A 23,123-nucleotide genomic window follows, 5' to 3' on the forward strand; every position below is an offset into this window, starting at 1 on the left:
GGCATTAAAAAAATATAGCGTTTGGCATTAAAATGGCGAATGGCATTAAATAAAGGTTTTCGTTTACCATCGTTCTGTGTAAAGATCTCCTGTTACAACATGAACACCTATAGCTTATAGACAAGTGTGACCTATATATGTAAAAAAAATAAAATAAAAAATACCAGCACTAGGGCTGAGCGACATGAGGGGCGGCCACTTTTTCATCTCATATTTCCTGCTGACTTGACGATTGAAAAGACTTGACGGAAGTTGAGATTTGGAGAGTGCCAACTACTGCTTCTCCTGATATATTATTTATTTGTATTGCTCAGATCTTACACAAAGTCATTCAAAGTGCTCTACGAGAAGGAATTGTGTTTCAAATCAATAGATCATAAATAATAAAGGCGTGCTGCCTATACATGGCTGTGTTATTAACACATGTCTATATATGCACGTCTTTCCGCATGAGCGTGCTGAATTATACATGCGCTCTCTGCATCTGCTCCTGTTGCATGATCCCACTTGTTTATCCGAGAGACGGGGATGGATCGATACGACGCTGGGAGATATGGTTTTAATGTTGCGTCTGAGCCTCGGGGAGAGAAATGGAAATGCGGATGACCTTGTTTTTTTGGTTTTTTTTGCGAGAGCAGTCGAGAAATCTTAGAAAATGTACCAAAATGAATGAGATTTGGACGCTGTGTCGGGGGGGTGTCTGTCTGTGAAGGGAGCAGGTTAACCTTGAGGTGGGTGATTCTCAAAGGCTGACATGAGAGATGAGGGTGCTTTTTGTTGTTAGCTATAGCTCGCATTATGAAGTACTTTTATGTATGTACTGCACTTGACTAACAATTGTGGACTTCAAAACCAAACGCTCTCCAAGCTTCTCCAACCACACACTCACGGGACGCTCTTGCTTGGCTCGTGTCTGTCACTTTGTCAACACGCGGGCGCTTCCTGCTGCCCAGTTCCACATGTTTATTTCTGCGACGGGATCACAATTGGAATCAAATTGGATCGACTGTCCAGCCCTAATTCAGAGCAGTGTATGTGGGATGCACACGAGATTTCCTTCAGCTGCTGGTTGGTGGACAACCTCCAGAATCAGTCGCTGAGCTGTAAAGGTCAGCACTAACTCTTTCTATACCTCCAAGAATGATCAGATGAAGCACAAAAGACTCCTCAGCACCACCAGAGTCCTGCTGCCTTATTTTCTTCACAATCAATTCACATGGGGTCATTTCAAAGTTTCAGAGATCGTACTGTTGTTTGGTCCAGCTTTGATACAGAGTCTCTTGTAGAAGTGCGATGTTTTAATGAAGGCTCGCTCAGTTTAACATGGGCAGATGAATGAGAGAGGGAGAGCACGGAGAGGAGTTAGCCCGAGGCGCTGATCGATCTGGCGGAGGAGGAAGCTCATCTGGGACTCTCCGGCTGAGAGAAGAGGAAGAGGGGCAGGGGGCAAGCTGCAGAAAGCTGAACAACCATTGGAGTTAAAATGACTGGAATTCACAATATAAAATGCAAAAGTTAGAGATATAAAGATAAAACAACATCCAGCTCAGTTTGTGTTGAAAGCCAGTGCAGACAAGTATGATTTAACTCAACCTGGATAGACTCAAACACACAAAAGCAGCGATTAGGGAGATTTATTGACATGTATATTAGTTTTGGCGATCAGACCCTGTATGTGTGGTTGGACAGGTTGGAGTTAGGGATGTCTTCCCCAGAGCCTGGACACCGGTGGTGGTATGGAAGACCCGTGAAGATGCAGCAGGGAGAAGCCGTGGACGGAAGAGGCGGAAATGGGGTGGAGGCGGGTCACAACGCAGCTGGGAAGCGAACGAACCATGATTGCTGGGGCTTAAAAGCGGGACCGAGGGCGGTGATTGGCTACTACGGAGGTGCGGCTGTTACGCTGATGGGCTGAGGTGGAGGTGTGGCCCTCACGGAAGCGATCATTGGCTGGAGGTCGTTCATGCTGAAACTAGTCTCCCAGGTTGAATTAACGCCAAGGTTTCATAAGTCCTTAAACTACCAAGTTACTCAAATTATGTGAAGGTAGATCTTTCCAAAGTAGGATCCGCTCCTGCAACATCTCACAGTCGTTTGTTTGCAGACCTCATTGTTCTGCTCAGACTATGAACAGGCTGGAGCTCAGAAACATTTGAAAACCAACATCAAAGGTGTTACTCAGACAAAGGGAAAAGCTGCAGAATCAAGAAACACATAGACGATGATGTTTTGTTTTGATGGATTATACATTTTAAGCGATGAATCAAGAGCTTCGTGAGTCGATGTATAACCGACAGCACTCCCGCAGTAGAAGAAGAAACGACCAAAGTGAACAGGCAACCGTTAAAACAAGCAGATTTGCAAGAAAAGGCCGGGTTTAAGAGCTGAAGTGACATGACCGAGTGGTGTCAGAGTGTAACGGAGCCGCTCCCTGATCATGTCGTACACACTGACGCACAAAGGGCTCGCTCACCAATGGAAGTGATACACGCCCCGCCTGCTGTTCTTCTACAGACCTGCTCCATGCTCCGGGTGACAGGGGATTCATCACGCCGCCGTTATCTTCAATACGTTCTCCACAGTATTGTACATTTCATGATCTAGAACAAACAACTGCGATCTTTTGGACTTGCTGAATGTGACCTTTGCTTATCTTAGTGTGTGAGTTATTTGAATTATGCCGTGTCATCAATAGATATTTTGGGGGCACTTATGAAAACTTTCTAAAATCCAATCAAAAAACTGTCAACGCTTCATCCAAAATCTCTCTCAAAGGACTGACTTTCCGCTGGATGGTGAAAGAATATTCATTTTCCCGGATGTAGTTTGATGGAAGTAGAGTTTGGTAATGTTTGCCTGAAGACTGGAGCAGTTTTCATACCCGTGCATTGTTGTGTGCCACCGCCCACTTCACCGTCCTGAGGAGAGCCAGCGGGAGGTCACCTGGGTTATATATCGTTTTCTGTTTGCTAACTTCCTTTCAAACCATCTTGAAGAGACTCTTTTTAGCAGTGATGGCGAGGAACCATCTGTTGAGATTTTTAGTGTCCTCCCTTTAAAAGACCAAACTCACCCTTTGCGATGCGTAGACCCTGTCCATACAGTTTCAGTTTCAGTTTATTCGGTCAAAATTATGACAAAAGATTTACATTCAGTTAAGTATACTTCTTCATAACATAACATACAAAATACGAATACGAAGTCAAGCTGAGGACCAAACACAAAGATATTTTATCAATCCAGTGTATCGTCCATACGCCGTTTTCAGGGTCTGTAAACAAACATTTTCCAAACTAGGTCCCAGAGTGGAAAGATCTCAAAACGCCGTTTACGTGGCTTCGTTGTTACGACGTCTCCCCAACCTTTACTAAAACGATGACATCACAGCCTGTTATCCATAATCTACTGACCTTATAATGAGTTTTACTCATGGATCTATGATGGTTTGACTCCGCTCCTCTTTGCTCCACTGCCGTCCACAAGCCACAGGTGACAAGTAGAAAAACACGAGTCAGTCTGTGTTTCTGGACTGACAGTAAAAGTCACTGACAGGGTTTTCTGCTTTAGTCCCGTCACGTCTGAAGAATAAACTCTCCTCCTCGTCTCTTCTGTAGATCGTAAATCCTTGAATCAGTTTCATTTTCACTGTTTACATTCCACTTTTCATTCCACTTTCCAAGTTTACTGCACATGCGCCTCTACATCTTGTTCTATTATCTGTGTTAGCGTCACAGCGCCTCACACAGGCCTGGAAGATGAATTGTGCCGTTTTCACAGACCTGAGTCGACCCATGTGGACGCACACATTTACTGAGCTGCTTCATGGTTACAAAGAAAGTTTCTGAAAATATAAGCGCTTTGTCTTCGTGTGGATATAGTCTTATTCTATGCTGTTTTGTAGCTTGCGAGACAGAGATATCCAGGAAGTAGCTACAACACTGGGGTGAAAAGGCAGGTTTAGCACACACTTCCATCCACCAACAAAAACACAGAAAAAAAAAGTGTCTTACTTAAACAAATAAAACCATATATTGAATTATTTCTATATGTTGGCCATGTTTATCCATAAAATGCCTTAATTTCACCTGAAAACAAAATTAAATTAGCTCTACATTCTCCTCATATATGTGTCAGCAATCTCCAGCAAAGGTTTCAAAATGATATCTCTAATTTATTTATCCCCCTCATTCACCTGCAGCGTCTCGCCTTAATACCATTTCATAGAGTGTTAATGTAACCACGGAGCAGCTCCTAATCTAATCTCCCCCTCAGCCCGCTCTGCTGAACATATTTGCTTTAATAAAGTGGAGCAAACCTTCTGTGATCAAACACACAGCTCTGTCCTCTCTCCCAGCTCGCAGTGAGCGCCTCCTGAATACTTAATACGGCCCCATGAAAGAGGAGCAACACTTCGGGCCCGCTCAAATTAGAGACGAGCCTTCACTGGAGACAGAGCGAGGGGAACAGGCCCAGAAGAAGCCCGCGCCCGGACCCTTCAAAGCGCTCTTTAATAAAACATACTGGGTTTCCTCCCGTTGCTGCTCATGGGCGTTGGTAGCGGCGGTCGGGAGCTGCAGCTCGTGGTAGAACTGGCAGTGCGCGCTACGGCGTTTGAGCGGCTAATGACTACCCGCCCAAAAGACTGGCTTAAATTAGCGTTAGCATGTGTGGCTTCTACGCATGTGTTCGGGATATGGTAAATATGACGGATATGGGAAGTCTGAATGTTGTGTGAAAGATGTTTCTGTCATTAGTTGAGGACCGTACGTGGTTCTTACGAAAGAGATTCATGATTATGTATTTATGTCTGCATTTTTGTCACGTCGCACTGTAGGTTAGACCAGGGTTGAGCACTTGGCAGGGGAGACTTTTTTTTTTTAAGTGAAAATTAGAGGAATTTAAAAATTACTTTCACACAAAAGTTAGATTGAAGGACGTTTTTCACTTAAAGGAGACTATACGGAGTTTAAAAATGTTAAAATTAAGTATTTTCCTCCCCCTACATGTTCCTCCATGTCCTATGTGTAGAATGAGCTCAGACCTGTTCACCACAACTGCCTCTAAAATCCTGCACTGTCACTCAGAAAGGTGTGACTTCGGGTCCAAAGTGCCGTCATGCACGAGCTTAATATAGAAGGTGCAGTTACACATAAGACCTGAGGTGGCAGTGGTGAGTATAAAATGGCAAACTTGCATCTAGCCCCTTTAAAGATTTGACTTTGACAGTGTTTTAGCTGTATTTTGAACATTACACAGTATAAAAATAAATACTGAATCTAATCAGATCTATATTGAATTGTTCACTTTCTGACAGGGTCCTCGAGGTTGAGGGTACTCTGAGTATAAATGAATGCCTCGAGGGGTACATGGGAAAAAAAGGTTGGGAACCACTGTGTTAGACGGTACATTGAGTTATTCATGGTACAAGATCTGTAAGAAATGATCAATGAGTGATAAAAGCTCAGACTTTAGACTTTTCTTGTAATAAAACCAATTTGAATTCGGCCCTGCTTTAGTGTATTCATATCAAAATACAAATAAGTTCAAATTGCTTGTATTAAGAAAACTTGATTTTAACTTGATTTTGATTGGAGTGGGATCGAAATCATCTAAGGATCTTGAAGATATTCAAACAGATGTTTAGAAAAAGATTGACTTCCACTGGTGAGAAGTCTCCATTCATATCAGTGTTATCTGGATGAAGACAAGAAGCTATTGACATTATGATCAGTTTGGTGGAGAAGGCCTAGAAGTAGATCGTAGCAGGCAACACAGAATGGCCGTGGGCATAGGCAACCCAGGCGGACACCAGGGCCATCTGCAGGACTCTATGAATGCCCCCGCCATCTCCAACATGGCCGACTTTCACACATACCTTTAGACTGCAACATAATGGAAACTGGCACTGTTTTGTGTCCAACACTGTGAAAATGTGTAAACATTCACGTCAGAAGTTGTGGATCCTTCAGTAAAACTGTTGTGGGAGCGTTTTCTGATGATGCACATGTTGTGTATTTAAAAATAATAATAGTTTTAGACTTTTAGACAAAGAATGTTTGCCAAATAGGGCTGTCACGATACTGGCTTTATTGTTCAATAAATGACGGATAAACACAACATTTTAACATTTTTGGGCTCAGTATTTATCGTCAGTGCATCCATTTACATTTTTTGTCACATTTCTATGGGATATTTTAAGATGAAGTACTTTTCAAACAAAGCTTCACTGTCATTTTTTTTGCTTTATAGTCTTCAGTTATATCATTTATCGCAATCTTTTTGTGGCTCAATATATCAAGCTTCCCATTCTGTTATCGTGACAGGCCTATAGCCTAAAGCAAAGATGTGGAAAGCCATATTTGGGTGGGGCCTGTCTTACCCAGGACCGGCCCTGGTGATTAGCATCTTTGGCTAGCACACATGTCCAATAATGTGCTGACCATAGTCTGTGAGTCACTGAAAAATAACAGATGTGTGCGGAAAACATAAAGGTTCAACTTAACACAATATGAACTTTTTGACCTTAATATGTAATAGTCTGAATAATTGGTGCTAGAGCCGTGCTAATGCTAACGTTAGTGCTCCAAAGGTAGGCATAAACTTTTTCAATCATCCATTTTTTCCCCTCCTTATTTCACCTGGATAAAGCAGGAAACAACACATCTGCTGAGAGCATGTTCGTGGCTCCGTCCCTTCAGTTTGGGCCGGCTCCTTGAGTTCCAGGAAGCCGGCGACTCTCCGCCCTGGCCGCTAATGCGTGTGGAGTTAGCACGTGTCCGCGGCCCACGCTAGTTGTACCCTCTTCATCACGCCACAAGCCCTCCGATCCGCGCGCTCTCCGATGGCACCGATTAATTATTCTCCATTGACCGCAGCACACATATGCATGCGAGTGATCCATCTTCCCGCCGAGCTGTCAACTAATTACGCTGACGAGACCAGGCGAGGGAAGCTGCCGTCTCAGCACCGCGGCCGACCGAGAAGCGTGCGAGCGGGGGAGGGGAGGGGCAGGGGGCAACCCAAAAGCCAGCCACTCTGCCGGCTTCGTCGCGGGGTGAATTAATTGCGGGCCCGTGCCTCCAATTAGAGCAGGCTGCTTTTAATTGGCGGCTGAATGGGCTCCAAAGGCCGACGCTGGGATTCCTTCTGCTCAGTTCAGAGCGGTTGCACAGTGGACCCACATCGCCAGCGAAGTCGGCTCAAACGTGCTGACTGCTGAAGTGGGACATTACGCAATATCGACTTTTTTAATAGAGATGAGAAAGTTGTTTCCTCATCAAAAACATACCTGGAGTAATGTTCAGGTGCCATGGTCCTGGCCTTGCTTTTTTTCGTACATTGTTCCAGCATTTCACCCCAAGCTCTTCCCACAGCGTAACCAGAACGTTCTCCGCCGACCTCCCGTCCAGGCTCCCAATCCATAGCACGGCTCAGCTCTCCTTTGCAGACACCGAGAGGGACTAACGTTCATTTAGGGCGAGGGCAGGCAAGTTTGCTTGGCGGAGGGACGATTTTCTTCATTGTAAAAAGTCCAAAGGTGCCAATTTTAGCTCCAAGTAAAGCAACATTTTCTACAAATGCCGGCGTTGTCTGTACATGATCATGGCCATACCATCAAACTATACCAGTCTGGTATCGGGGGAAAAAGGTTTAGGTTCTACTGATATCTAAAGCAGGTACCGAGAAGAAGAAAAAAACAGGCTTTGATGCTGTTAGTCCAGGGACAACTTTAAAGGAAGGGACTTTCTTCTTTCAGCTCAAATCTAATTTTTTCCCCCATTTTTTAAATTTCTTGCCCAGAGTTTGTCACATTTCACCCAATCTTTTCCTTTGTTAATATTGTTCCCAATTTTTTTTTTGCCTGACGTTGCCTAACCCTTCCTCTTTCATTGTTTGTCATCAAAATATCAGGTATAGGGATTAGTAAGTATTTATTTATTAGTATCACGTGTTTGTAATGATCACCAAAAGCGTAATATGCCCCTTGTATAACAAAATTGTAGATTGATTGATTGATTGACTATTTATTGGATACCAGAATCCTCATTATCCCCAAGTCAGAATGGGAATAATGTGGGTTAGCTTTGTTGCTCATGGGCATAATAACATATTTCAAGTTGCACCACATTATTCTTGTCTGAAATGCTGTGTAAATCTCAGCTTTATTACAAGATATTTGATTTCCTGAGACATGGCTATTTCATTTGTTCATTTTTTTGGGGGAAAAATGATTAATTTGATGCCATTTTGCGCTTCTCCACCAGAAACACAATGCAAGAGTTGATAGTAACAGCTGACTGGGCGTAACTTATTAGCTGTTGGCACACGGTGACCTTATGGTTCGCTCCTTATGAATTCCCAGGGCGTCCTCTGGAGGTGGTTATCTTCCATCTTTTTCATATCCTCTATCTACCCAGCGTCATATTCAGGCCTTTCCTACCTTTTTTATTTGATCAGAGAAGGGTGAGCAGACAAGAAGACTGTGTTTTTTTATTTGTTCATTTATTTTTTGGTCGACAAATAGCCTTTTCTTTACAGTTCTTTACGCATCTTTGTTATAGACTCTCTAACAATGAAAAGGAAATTGCTCATCCAAGTTAAGCCATGAATCATTCTTCGTTTATGAATCCATGTTGTGTTCTTTGGCGACAGTGGCTCAGTTTGTGGCCGTATTTGTCCTCGAATCCAAAGGTCAGTGGTTCGAATCCTGGCAGCCTAGTCTCATTGAAGTGTCACTGAACATGTTGGTCTTTTTTGAATGCTTTACTTTATTTGTCAACATCTCAGTGGGAGTCATTTATAAATTCCATAGCGCACTAACTTTTGTTGCCTTTTCTTCCAGGGTCCCGACTGCGCCAGGAGGACACGCCGCCCCGAATCGTGGAGCACCCGTCTGACCTGATCGTCTCCAAGGGTGAACCGGCCACTCTGAATTGCAAGGCTGAGGGACGGCCCACGCCCACTGTGGAATGGTACAAGGACGGGGAGCGCGTGGAGACGGATAACCCGCGCTCCCAGAAGATGCTGCTGCCGAGCGGATCTCTGTTCTTCCTTCGAATCGTGCACGGCCGCAGGAGCAAACCGGACGAGGGATCTTACGTGTGCGTGGCTCGGAATTACCTGGGGGAGGCGGTCAGTCACAACGCGTCGCTGGAAGTGGCCCGTAAGTGGTGCACGACTCTTTCGGGTGGTTTCACAAAGCGGCCCTGGCTTCTCAGATTTCACATTTTGTGTCATTTTCAAGTCTATATGAGATTAACGGTTGAAAAAAACAATCAAAATAGAAAAAAACACACAAACATTGACATTTGAAAAATCTTTGTGTTTGATTGAATCCATACATTTGAAGTAAATAACAATTTAGACAATTTCAGGGAAAAAATATGTTTCAGTTTTTGCTGACAAAAAAGATGTTGAAAGTATTAACCATAAACTTGGAGAAAACATCTTCATCAGATTTGTGCCTGTCCTCCTCCTCAATGTAAAGCTACAGGCTTTTTGGAATTCTATAATATCACACAAACCTCAACCTATTCGTAGGTGAATTCCAGCAGAATGATGTCATCCAAATATCTCAAATATACTATTGCAAAAATTAAGATTCTTACCACACAATTACAATATTCCTTTTTTATTTGGACCCGATACAAAGTGGTTAAATAAATTGATATGTTTAGTATACAGAAGTGGCTTGCCTCAAGGTAGCGGCCTTGCACCACTTCTTTTTAACACACAAGTTAAGAGTCAGAGGCTAAATAATAGTTGAAAAAGTAGTAATATAGATATATTCTAAAATACAAAATACTTTCTTTTTCAAAACTGTGCAAGACCATAACCCCATCTGGTCCTAGATCTCCGGCTAATAACCATTGCTTTTGGATCATTTTACCGTTAATCTGGCTATTGTTATGTTAACCAAACTGTGACTTTGAAATGCAAAGTGATACATTAACATCAAGCAAACGTCCATATTATTGATCTGGAGCTCGTGGTGTGTGGAAGCCTGGTCTGTGTTGTGAATCCATCACTGGTTTTGATCCTCCCGCCGTGGAGGCTGCTGTGGCTGACTGTGCGCATATGAATGTGGCTGAATACATTCTCCGGTTTAGTGTCAGTTTCCATTCAGAGTGAGATCATTGCTTTGAGTAAATACCTAGAAGCTGGCTTTAGGGTGTTCTTGGGTGAATTAAGATCGGCTAAACATCATAAAAGCTGTTACTGTTTAAAATCTGGGTCATTTTAGCCATATTTTTTGGTTCTGCACGTGAAAATACACTACATTTGAAAAACGTACCTCAAGGTTGTAGCTTGGTTCCGGTATTGTTGCCTAGAAGCTATTGGTCGTTCTTGGGTCAGTAGAGGTGCTATGCTTTGTCAACTTTTGTACTGCAAATGGAAATGCATTATGTTGGAGGCTATAACAGAGTAGGCATTCATTTGTAACAAAAAAGGCAACTCAGAATGGAGTACCTCAAGGTTGTAGCTTAGTCCCGCTATTGTTTACATCAAATCAGTCCGGTTTTGGACATCTTCGGTTCTCACAGTTTAACCTAGAAGTGTGTTTTGTGCACTATTATGTATTTGTATTTCATTGACTGTGTGTAAGAATCTTGCTAGTTGCTGAGATGTTTTAACAGATAGTAGGCCGGTGACAATGTGCGGAAATGGTATATACCTCTGTCGTAATAAGATAAGATATCTTAAGGGGCCGAAATATAAACAATAGGAAAATATTGTATAAAAAATACGATAAGATTAGAATAGACCATAAAAAGTAGATAAAGTACGATATGGTGCAGATATTACTCAGATGTGTCTCTGATCTGTTGGGAAACGGTCTGCTTTGAGACTTTGTTGCCGTGGAATGTGGCTGAATGGCTGCTCCAGTTTGCCATTTCCACTGTTCCCCCGTGAATGTGCTCATTGGTTTGAATAATCTTTGAGGAGATGGCAATAGGATGTGTTTGGTCCTCCCCAGGCCCGAGGAGCCGCGGGGGGGGGGGGGGGTTGGTGGTGGGCGGGGAGGGCCGATCATCCCGGGGTGAGCGCTCCTCTATAGGGCCCCTCCGTAGGTGGTCAGGAGCCACAAAGGGAACAAAGGCCCCTCTGTTTTGACCCTCTTTGGGCTGCGTGTCAGAGAGATAGATATGAGGTTTTATATGAAAAGGAATGCGAGAGTTGCGCCCTTCTTAAGTCATCCTTTTAATGAAGCCCGCTCTCGCCAGTGCGGATTCCCCGTTTTCTGCGCTTCGCTCAGGCCCGAGCAGAACGGCTTTGAAGTGGGTTAGACTTGTCAAAGCGTTAGTGAGTAAGCCCTATCCAGCATTACGGTATGGAGCAAGAAAGCAAGGAAACACTTACATTTATGTAGTGCTTTCTGACAAGATTGGAATTATGTCACTATAGGCGCAATGATTAACTTGATAGAAACATACTTTCCACCACAATACAAGTCACAATACTTCTAACTAATACAATCTTAATTTTAGATGTCCTTAGTCTACATGATCTCAGATACTCATTTGCTTGTAATTTTCTCTTTGTTTAGAAATGTTTTTTAATGGCTTATTGCTAAAACATGCTAATATGTCCAAGAAGTTTCACAGTATGTTTGTTATGTTTTCACCAAATGATATTCTAACCCCTCCTTCCAACTTAAAGTCCTAGTAAAGCTGTTATACTCTCCGCTGACTCATTTGAGATGTTGCTTTTATCCCTTTTCATCACTTTACCCCTTTATTTATTTAGTAGCGATTTTCAAAAATTGTCCTTGTGTGTCTTGATCCATTTATAGATCCTTTGAAGCGTTTGTAGTCGTTCCGTTTGTGCAGTCTCCGCCGTAGTTGTGGGTTCGCTGTGACAAACCTGGGGCTGGTTTGGCTTTCCGCAGGTTTTCACTCTGACCAAAGGATCTGGGGATAAACACAAGCAGAACAACTTCTTTTCTCCTGCGGTTCGGGCTGTTTCGGAGTCTAAATATTTATCCCGGGCTGCAGACTCTTTCAAGTCTCCACGGCCGGCCTCGCTCGACCTAAATTGATTTTCTTCACTCCGTCGTTCAGCACTTTGGCATGGCTTTGTTGCACTGAGTTGGACCGCAGACAGTGAACACGGAGTGGACATATCCTGCACAATTTTGGCTTTGGAGCTTTCGGGCACTTCAGCGTTAGTGTGTTACGTTTTATAAGTCATTGAAATCCTTTCGGCGTACACGGAATTGACACTTTATCACCAAGGACCGTGTTGGTTTGCATCTCGTCGTTTTGTTTTTGTGCCGTCTGTAGACTACTGTGGACATTTTCTGTTTTAAATAGAAAATCGATGGTGCCTTAAAGGTGCATTGTGCAACTTTTATGTGTTGTCATTGACAATTTTGTGACTCAATGGTTGTATGAGTGATTATCATGCCGCCTTTACTTTCCATCACGGTGGCCTCTACAACTTTCCAGGATCAATGGTTTTGTAGGCTTTCTGGTGAGAGTATCCATCAGCAGTGAAAACCTACCAGAAACTCTTAAAGAGGGGGTATTATGCTTTTTTCAATCACATAGCACCAGTCTATATCACACTACAATGATGACCAAACCTTCTGTTGGTCTGTAAATGCAGTAAATTAGAATAACTGCCTTGTATAAAATGTCTCTCTCAAAATGGCTGTAGTGAATGTCTTGAAATAGGCCTCTGTCTCTTTAAGAACCTCTGAGCCTTTCTGACACGCCCCCTCCACACGCTGTCTGTGGCATCAGTGGGGAGGGGGTTCTGCTGAGGAGCAGTGGTTGGTTACTCGGCTGGTGACGAAAGCTCGGAGGCGTCTCCAGGAGGTGGGGGCGTTCCTAGGAGGACTCAGGCAAACCTATCCCTAAAATGGCCGCCATCAGAGTTTTTACAGATTACTCAAAAAATACGTGAATGAGCCAAGGCAACACTTCAGGCATGTTTTTAATGAGGGAATGACATAATAACATGATGTAAAGCTTGAAAAAGTCGATTTTGCAGAATACCCCCCCTTTATAACAGTTGATCCTGGAGCATCATAGACTGTGATGCAAATAAAAAGGTAAAATAAAGGCCGCTGGGTCAAATATGTACAAATATAACCCTTTTTTGCATAATACACCTTTAATAAACACTTTTGTGAATTCAAAGCTGTGTGAGTTTTTGGCATGGTAACAAAAAAAGTTGATTTGTCAATATCATCTGTCCCCTTTGAGATGAAAGGAGAGGGGAGAGAGTGCATTTATTCTGTCAAGTAGTTGTGAGGTGATTGGTTGAGAGGCAGCCAATCATAGCAGGCTGTGATTGGCCGACAACGAGGAAATACGGTCCAACTGAAAGAATATACTTCATAGTTTCTGTAAGTATTCAAAACCAAATATGCCTAACCTATAAAGGCGATAAGAGATGGCAAAGTATATGAAATCTTTCCGAACGCTTTTGTGATTGCAGAGTTTACGTTGCCATGACACCGTGATTGCTATTAAACATGCATGATATTTATGCAAAAACTTGGCCATCCCAGAGTCGCGTTACAGAGAAAACAGCCTTTTAGCCTCGGAGATGACTCACCCCTGTTGACAAATTAGTTCCCATGATTCTTTAAAGCGACGGTGGCTGTGGAGAGGTCAGCCGGGCGGACACATTATCTACACACTCTCTTCTCCTCGGGATATGAGGGCTCAGATGTCCCCGGGCTGTCAGCGGAGCTACCCCCCTGTAACCCTATCTGGACGGAGGGGTAGAGAAGCGAGACGCAGCCCCACGGACTCCCACAGAGGCTCCGGGCCCGTCCAAGGTTAGATAAGGCCCCGTGGAAAAGTGATAGGGACTTTAAATTAAGCAGCAGAAATAAAAAAAGGGGATCTATAGGCTCGCTGTGGGTCCTCTGAGGTTACGTGTCTGGTAGGACACTGGCTGCTCCGTGGAAAAGCGATGGGAGCTTTAAATCTGAGGGATTGCAAAAAGCAGTCTACAGTTTTACAGGCTTTTCCCACAAACGTTTTAAGTGCATTTCCAGACGCTTGGTCCATTGTTGACCTGGGGGGGAAAAAAAGCGCTGGATAAATGCCCCGCAGATATAGTTTGTTCCCCTCAACAAAGAAAAAACTCTATTGCTGTCTCTGAAGGCGAGACACGGCAGGGAAAAAAATCGCCTTTTCACGCAGTGGTCAGTGTTGAGATGAACTCAGCCCTTTACGTCTTAGTTCTAATGTCAGAGTAAAAAAACAAAACAAAGACTTACCGTTTACATTTGGTCACGAGCGAGCCAGAGATTTCTCAGAAATAACTACAACATCGCATCACACCGGCCGTTTTCCCCACGCTTATTCATTCAGAAATACTGACAAGTTTGGTATCCACGTGTCGTGTAGCATGAAAGGCGACGGAGATGACACTGTAATCCAAATATGGTCATTTCCTTTGTGGGAGACAGCAGCGGCTATTCACCTTATTCCGGAGGCTCGCGTGGGCGCCGCCATGAATTGTGCCCGCCCCTTTTCTCCTATCAGTTAACATGGGGCTGGAGAAGTCCACATAAAATCAGTCACTACACCAAAACAAAGACATTTTTTGGCCATGCAGAGAAACGCTGCAGTGTCGACATGTTGGTGCAAATGAACATTGGCCATTTTACACAAATCAATCCGTTAAACATCAGATTTGAGCGGAGAATATTTTCCCTCGTTCTCCGTTTAAATTAACGGGCTTCGCTCTTGACCGGAAGCAAAAAAGTGGCAAAAGTGGGCGGGGCGGAATAAGGTGAATAAGGGGAATTGACTGGAGAAATACACACAGGGCCCATGTGCAGATGTTAAAGGAACAGGCCATCGTTCTTCCATATGTTCTTACCTGAGCTTAGACGAGTTGATGCGTACCCGTCTGGTCTTTGTGCCCGTGGAAGAGCGTGGTCGCTTCTAACTTCACCCCCGTTTGGAGCTATAGGAGAGGCCAAATGCTAACAACATCTTTGGTCGTTTTGCGTGACTGAGGGCACGCACAAAGAGCAGACAGGTACACATCAACTCGTCTAAGCTCAGGTAAGAACATATCTCAGTATGGAAAAATATTTTTAAGGTTTTTCAGAAGGATTTTTTAAATAACTTGTTACAAGTTTAAGTACCTTTTTATTTTGCTTTGAAATGCAAAAAAAACAAGGTGATGTAACTGATCTTTGTAACTAATATTTCAACACAATAAGACTACACATTTAAACGTGGCTCTAAATAATGGACAGAGTCTATCCATTATTTACATTCCGTTGCTGAAAATGTATTTTTAATTATTTTTTTGCGTAAAAGGCTTTATTTCTGGTGTGAAACTAATGACAGAAACAGTTCTCATATTTATTTCAGTCATCTACAGCAACACCTGCTGTGACTCGTCGTTAACATTTGTTTCCACGTTCAGTAGTATTCTGCTTCATTCACGCCGGTTTGAGTAATCCACTTCACTTTCCTGGATTTTGCTGCACAAAACATAAACTTGAAGTGTTCTCTGTCATTCGACCAGTGTTTTTTATGAAACCATGGATTTGTTGGCGAGTCATCCAATAGATTTCAAAAAGAACGGCCTTAATATCAGGTGAAATCTCAACACTGTCCCGTCCACAAGCAGGTTTGTGAGGCACTTCTATGATTTTCCAGAAGTGTATAGTATAGTATAGCTGCAAATGTTTCACGTGTTTATTTCCAGCACGAGTTTTTATGTTCAGAACCTGGAGTTGGCAGAGCGGTTAGACCAAAAATACACAGCAGCGTTCGAGCACTGTCAACTTTGGGATAACTCTCTCGGCCGGCGCTTCAAACGGGCGTAATGACAAGCCGGCGCACTCTCTCGCTCCCCTCGGCCCGTCTGCGTCGCTCGGCCCTCCATACTTAACTCCGTGTAATTATGTTGTCACAGTAACCGCCGCCGAGCGCTTCCACGGAGCAGCTCGCCGAGACCTCTTCATCTGCTGTCGAGAATGCGCAGCGACCGGTTTGTCGAGGAGTTTCCAGGACCGCGCTCCCCGGTGCGGGCCGTAGAATGCGGCGTGAAAAGAAGCGGGGATGGCCTGCACAAAAGAGGGATTGGTCAGCACGGCTCGCAGGATTGAGGAATTCTTTTGGGCACCTCAGGGTCGATATAGCGGTGCAGTGGAGAATCAGCAAAAAACACAAAAGTGAGGAAAGTTTTGTGTGAAGTACTTAGATGGCCCATTTATGCTTATAGTAGCAAACTAGCGTTCTATATTGTTTTGAAATGAACAATGTTAGCAGTTGCACGGCTAAACATCAGGGAAAGGCGGGTGGGTGTTTCTCTCCATTCACGACAGAAGGTCCTGCTTTCAAACACCGGGCCGGTTTGGGCCTGTCTTGCTTGTTCATCTTGACACCATCGTCTAAAAGAGGAGTTCCAAAGAAGAAGGTGAGACCCTCAAGGTGGTCGGGAGATTATTTCAAGACTTCATTTTCAAAAACAATAACTTCACTCTTGTATTTCATTATTTCCAACAGTATTTGTCTAATAGGGCTGGGACAAAATATTGTATTGCAATATATCACAACTATTGGAAACTATGTATTGCAATACTTTTGATACTCAAGTCAATTATAGAAAAATAAATATAGAAATGTCTTTGACTTAAAAATAGTTTTCTTATCTTTGCTGATAAATGCAAGTTGGTCATTTCATACTCACTACTGCCACCTCAGGTCATACGTGTAACTGCACCTTCTATATTAAGCACTGCAGACCCAAAGTAACACCTTTTTGAGTGACAGTGCAGGATTTTAGATGCAGTTGTGGTGAACAGGTCATTATGACATGGCTGGAACATGTAGGCGAAGGAACACACTGTTAACATTTTTAAACCCTGTATAATCCCTTTAACAAAAGAGCCAGACTTTTAAAAATGCTTCCATCACTCCATATCAGACTGGTTCTTATTTAATTCAGACATTTGTAAACTCGACTTGCACTTTCTTATTGGACATTGCAATGTGTCACAATGAAAAATAAGGAATACTTAATCAAATATATCGTATCGGGCCCTCAGTACTGTGTTACAGGTGCTTGTCATATAATTGAAACATCATGAAAAAGTGCATTTAGTTCTGTCATTCAACTTAAACTGTGAAACTAATATAGGATAGACTCATTCCATTCAAAGTGAGATATGTCAAGCCTTTATTTGTTATCATTTTGATAATTATGGCTCACACTGCAAAAAGTAATTAACTAGATCAGTATAAACATCTCAATTTGAGCACAATAATCCAAATTTTAGTTGTTTTGACTAGTTAAGAAGTTGTTGGGCATTTGTCCCAGATTATTTCACTTGTTCTGAGATGTTTCTGACTCGTTTCGATACATTTCGTCCTTATTTCAGGTCATTTTCTTTGCCAATGGGGTAAGAAAATTGGTCGTATCTCATTGGCAATTTGACTTTCTTATTTCAAGCGAGATTTACCTTAGAACTGAAATGTCCTCAAACAAGCAAAGTAAACTTGGCCCGATCAGGAAAAGTGTCTAAATGAGTGAAAACTGCTCAAAACAAGATACATTTCCTCAATTCAAGTCATTTAAGGCAATGCTTGATATTCACTTTTTGCAGTGCAGCTTGTAAAAAAACAAAATTAAAAATCTGAATCTGAAAAATTTGAATACTTTGAAAATGGACTGCAAGCCATAATCATCAAAATTATAACAAACAAAAGGCTTGACATATGTCACTTTGCATGTTAAGAGTCTATGTCATGTATTAATTTCACATTTTAAGTTGAATTACAGAATTAAATGCACTTTTTCATGATATTCCAATTTCATGACGAGCACCTGTACGTATTGGATCACGGCAAAAGTGCATAAATAGTTTTTTGTTTGTTTTTTCTTCAGTAAAGCACGTAAAGATAGTTATTTTACATCAATTTACTTCATCAATAAGACATAGTAATTGTGACTGCGAGGTTTTGGATGAACTGAAACTTACTGTTGCCGAACCCTGGACATAAAGCACCCACATCTGAGCAAAACAAAGCAAACCAACACACGCCTTCCGCACGCTCACGACGTCACACAGCAGACACGCTACATGGTAGAATATCGGCCGCCATTTTAGACTAGACTTCCCGGCACACCGCTGTCATCACGTCATTCAGACACTCGTTCCCTGGATTAACCGCACAATCCCAAAAGGAAGCGGCGCTCAACATTTTGTTTCTTTTAGCTAACGCGTTACATATTTCTGTTTTTGTTGTTGCAAAGGAGCTGGCGCTTACAGTTTCCTCTGCGTCCTGGCGCGATTGTTCCGTCTAATCCAGCTTTTCAACGGCGTGTGTTTTGCCAGGCTCGGCGCGCTAACCCGGCCTGTTTAGTTTAACATTAACATGGCATCTTTCTTTCTTTTCTTTTTTTTCTTCTTCTTCTCCTGTCACGATCTTCCTGGCATTAAAAGGTGCGGAGGGTAAATAATGGATTTCCTTTGTGCTTTCGGGCAGGAGGTTGATAAAGCGCTCGGAGACACAATGTGGGTCAGAGCGCTTGTTATGAAATATGGCTGACGTGTTTGGTTAAAGTGTTAAACATTGATCTGCTTCGTTTCGTCGCTGGGATTAATGACAAAAGAGTTAGGAAACACATGTCAGAGGTATAAAAGGAAGCTATAAATCAATGTTGTCCTATATACTGGAAGATAAGATGAGAGTTATGGGTCTCTACCGGGGGCCGAATCTTTAGATCTGTTCAGAGACTGGCTCGTATGCCTTTTGTTTTAATGCAACCTACTGTATCTCCGATATAAAGCAGCAGCTCTTAGTTTCAGCCTGCAACAGGACTCAAGGTTTCATTTAAGTGTTTAGACCGTGTATTGACCGAAAGGACAAGATCGCGGATACAAGCAGCTGAAATGAGCCTCCTTCGCAGGGTGCCCGGGCGCACCTTTCGAGATCGGGTGAGGAGCTCGGAGTAGAGTCGCTGCTCCTTCACGTCGAAAGGAGCAGATGAGGTGGCTCGGGCGTCTGTTCCGGATGCCTCCTGGTCACCTCCCGCAGGAGGTGTTTCAGGCATGTCCTTGTGGGACAAGGCCTCGTGGAAGACCCAGGACACGGTGGTGGGACTTTGTTTCCCAGCTGGCCTGGTGTGGCCTCGGGGTCCCCCCAGAACAGCTGGAGGAGGACTAGACCGTTCTGGGCCCAAAGTTAAGCTCAATTTCAATTCAGGATGTGACACTTCAGTCTTTATTTGGTGCTTATTTATGGTAATTTCCAGATATTGAATCCCTTGAACCTTGAGTGGACAATGGCGGACTGACCCTGACACACACCTTAGAGTGGTCAGAACCAGTGTTGCCAGGTTGGGCTGCTTTTATTCATCTTTAGGCAAAGAAAAGTATGTTTATGCAGGTCAGGCTTTCCAAAAAAAAAAAAAAAAAAAAACAGCATCGCACACTCATAACCGATGTCAAAAAGTGGATTTTTTCAATATTACCTTACAGCATAACCTTTCTTCAGATCATTTTTCTTTTTTCCTTTTTAGAACCACAGTGCATGTGGGGTCAGGCTTTTCAAACATACACATTTGGGAATCAAACTTGCTGCAGCGCTCACTGCTGAATGGTTGGCCCCACTGTTGGCTTCAAACTGTCCGTTATCAGGACCATAGCCCGTGGCCCGGGCCCTGCTGCAGTATAGATATGTCCTGGTGAGGTAATGGACGCACCAAGGGGCCTGGCTGACCGCACACAGCTGCTTTCATGACCGTGCGCTGACACAATGTTGACTCTCCGCAGTCCCTGACAACAGCAAAAGGGACTTGAAAGCACTGAACCAGGCCCGGTTTATCTGACCGAGGCCCTCTGATCTCTCTGTGTGTCTGCCAAATATCTGCGTGGAGTTTGGGACATCCATTCGCTCTCCAACTGTAAAATGTGAAGTTGTGCACGGAAACGATAGTGTTGAAAGGATTGAAGAACTTATATATCCAGATCATTTATTATTTATCAAACCTTTCCACCTGGACCAATATATTAAAGGAAGTGGGTGTTATTCATAATTGAAGACTTAATGAGACATTTCACCTTTGATAATTCATTGTTTTAAGACATGGACACATCACCAAGGACTGTGTTGGTTTTAGTCACAAAGTTTGGTTGAGCTGTTGGAACAAAGTAAACAGGACTCAATAAAGCGAAATACTGGTATGTTTTTAGTGAAGGGAACGTTAAATCAAAAAGTCAGCTTTGCCTGCTATGTCTCCTTTAAGTCACAAAAACAGTAAGCCTATATTTGACGCAGTGCCATCCCTTATGCACGGCTATAGAAGGGGCCGGAGCCAAAAAGCTGTCTCTTCCAGGCGTCTGCGCCGGTTTCACGGGTCTTAAGCGCGGACTCGGTCTCCTGCAGGAAATCCGCTGGACCACATCTGTTGGATCAGAGGAATCCTGGCTTTACAAAGTCTGCTCCCCACATGGTCCATCTGACGGCGGGACAGATCGGGTTTCTCCACAGCACACAGCCATCTTCCACTATGGACTTTTGATATATTTACTTAGCTTCTCTTTATGTAGGTCATTCTGTGGTTACTTTGAAACTGGAATTATCCTTTCAACTAGACACTCGTATCCATCAATACTCATTTTAGTCCTGGTTCGGCCCTGTTTAGCTTTGGTTTTGGCTACAATTAGTCCCGGTTTGGTCCATGTTCCTGTGACTTGGTCGTTGAATGACATTTTGTTTTAAAATGAGTGACTATATACTAGATTTGCGTCTTCCAGACAGCAATAATCACCCCCCCCATCTCTTCAACACCTCTCCCACCTCTACTTTCTGCTCAGTGCATGTGCTTCCTCAGTGGGGGTTTGGCCGTGTGCCAGGGGCCCAGGGGCCACTTTGACATACTGCTTCGGTCCAACCTATTTGTCTCAAGGAGATTCACGGCAAATTGGTGCAAACAGCCCAGCGAGGGGCCACTCCACCAGGCTGAGGCTGAGGCTGGGTTAGCAAACACTCAAATGACCTCTCCAGCTCCATATTTTACGAGACCATTTACGTATCCGCCGTGTTTGTATATGGACTTTGGGCCAAACAGCTATAAAACGTAAACAAAGGGATACTGTAAACACCATCCGGAGTTTGCGCAAAGCCAGGTTGGAAAGGGCGGACATTTGGAGCGCAGCAGTTTACGGTGGGTGTCCAAAAATGCTGCGGAAATGATTGTTCTGTTTCCCGAAGTATGTGGATAAAGTCTCTTGCATTTGGCAGATGTTTAGCAAGACATCAACACAGCCTAATGGATTTTTTAAAAATATTGTCCCTTTCTTTAACCCCAGGGCAGAAAAGGAAATATATGTTCTCCACAGTTGCTAGTTATTTTACACCTTGCCGAATGCGCCTTGTCTTTGATTGCGATTTATTACATTTGAAATACATGTTAAAGGTGCATTACGCAACTTTTAATGTGAATAAAGTTGATGTTCGTGCATAGTCTACCTTACTGTGACCCAGCATCCAAATGGCTAGTTAAAATGGCACATTTGCTTTCCATCCCAGCCCAGGATTATGTTTCCGATTTATATTTTTAGGGTTTCTTGTAGGTTTTCTGGATAGAATGTTTACGTAAACCATGGACACAGATCCATCAGCAGTGAAAACCGACCATCCATCCATCCATTTTCTTCCTCTTGTCTGTTGTTTGGTCGTTGCACCATCCGTCCCCTTATGGCTCCTCCTGCAGGTGGTGGGTTCACAGAAGGACAGCCTCATGGTTCTAACTGGGCCGGTTGGTCTCTCATGAGGAGCTTCTGAACCGCTCTTTGTCTGACCCGTCACCAAGGACCTGTTGTGCCATGGGAGACCCTACCAGGGGCACAAAGCCCCGACAACAGAGCTCCAGGATCTTGCGGGTGCTCAAACCCCTCCACCACGTTAAGGTGGCGGTTCCGCTAGGAGTGAAATCCGACCAGAAACGATTAAAAAAAAACAATTGGTCCTGGAGCATACAGCAAAGTTGCATAATGCACATTTAATCTAACCCTGTGATAAATGTTCGCTGTGAATCTGCGGTTACTTTGTCCTTTTGACTGATAGCTCCTTTTGACAGCCCTCTTCTGTCTCCATCAGCAGGTATCAGAGGAAAAGCCACGTTGTGTTTGCACTCTGGTCTGTCCAATGCGACAAAATGAAAGCGATATAGGACTACAGGAGGGGGCGCTCCCTTTAAAAGCTCAACGGCCACTAAACTCATCCGATTCCCTTAACTTTTTTGTTCAACTTTCCTGTTTTGGAAGACATCTTGAGGGCTGCTCAAGCCATAGAACAGTTAAAGCTTGCTATTATTCCCATGTTTGGTCCTGTGGATGGAGTGTCCCCATGTTGCCTGGTTTGACAATGTTCCATCTTCGTCAAAAACAGACCTATCATGGGTGATTTGTCGGCCGTGTTTGCTTCTTGCTTCTACACTCCTTGGAAGAACCCACTTTCTCTGCGTCTGGGAGGCAGCTGGGCGTGTTCTTTCTCTCTAAACAATTTCCCTCTCGATGTTGCTAATCTCAAAATGACTCCGAGAGGCTCCTGTCTAATTGCCTCCCCCTTCGGCACAAACCTGTCAGGGCTGAGGCGCTCCTGCTAATCCTCCGCAGTGACGATCCCTCCGACGCGCTTCTCAAACAGGCCTCGCAATAATCCGTGTGTGTGGGGTCGATGGCGGCATATTCAGCACTGCGGGCTGTTTGCATAAATCAATGAGGGTCGTGTAATTAAAGCCGCAGTTTCCAGTTTGGAGCGGAAGGGTCGATGCACAACAACGTAATGAGCGTCGGGCGTTCTTGGCGAGGGAGAAGGTCAGAAAAAAAAGACCGGAGGGACACGGGAGATATGATATGGTTTGCATCTGCATATTTCATGATGCTTTTTATCCATGTCCATGCACAGAAGTGCTGAAATATTGAGGAGCGACATGTTGATACCCAGTTTAGTCCTGTTGGTGCTGCGATAAGACATCGAAAAGTGGTTCTCAGTGACCAAATCAAGTTTGAAATGTTCGTATTACAGCTGATCTCCCATATCGATGCTCTTACTGGAGAAAAACTCTTTCCACTGTGAGTGAGAGGCAAAAGCTTCATTTCGACATATGAACATAGAGTTAAAGAT

General features: G+C 43.6%; 1 protein-coding gene across 1 annotated transcript in view; it reads left to right on the top strand.

Moving 5' to 3' along the window:
* Positions 1 to 23,123, top strand: part of LOC306964918 (roundabout homolog 1-like) — a 461,783-nt gene that overhangs the window by 216,168 nt on the left and 222,492 nt on the right. The window contains 1 exon segment of the mRNA XM_079559087.1: positions 8,843 to 9,163. Coding sequence (XP_079415213.1) covers positions 8,843 to 9,163 — 321 coding nt within the window.

The sequence above is a fragment of the Gobius niger genome (genome assembly GCF_951799975.1).
Source record: "Gobius niger genome assembly, chromosome: 1".
NCBI classification, from domain to species: Eukaryota; Metazoa; Chordata; class Actinopteri; order Gobiiformes; family Gobiidae; genus Gobius; species Gobius niger.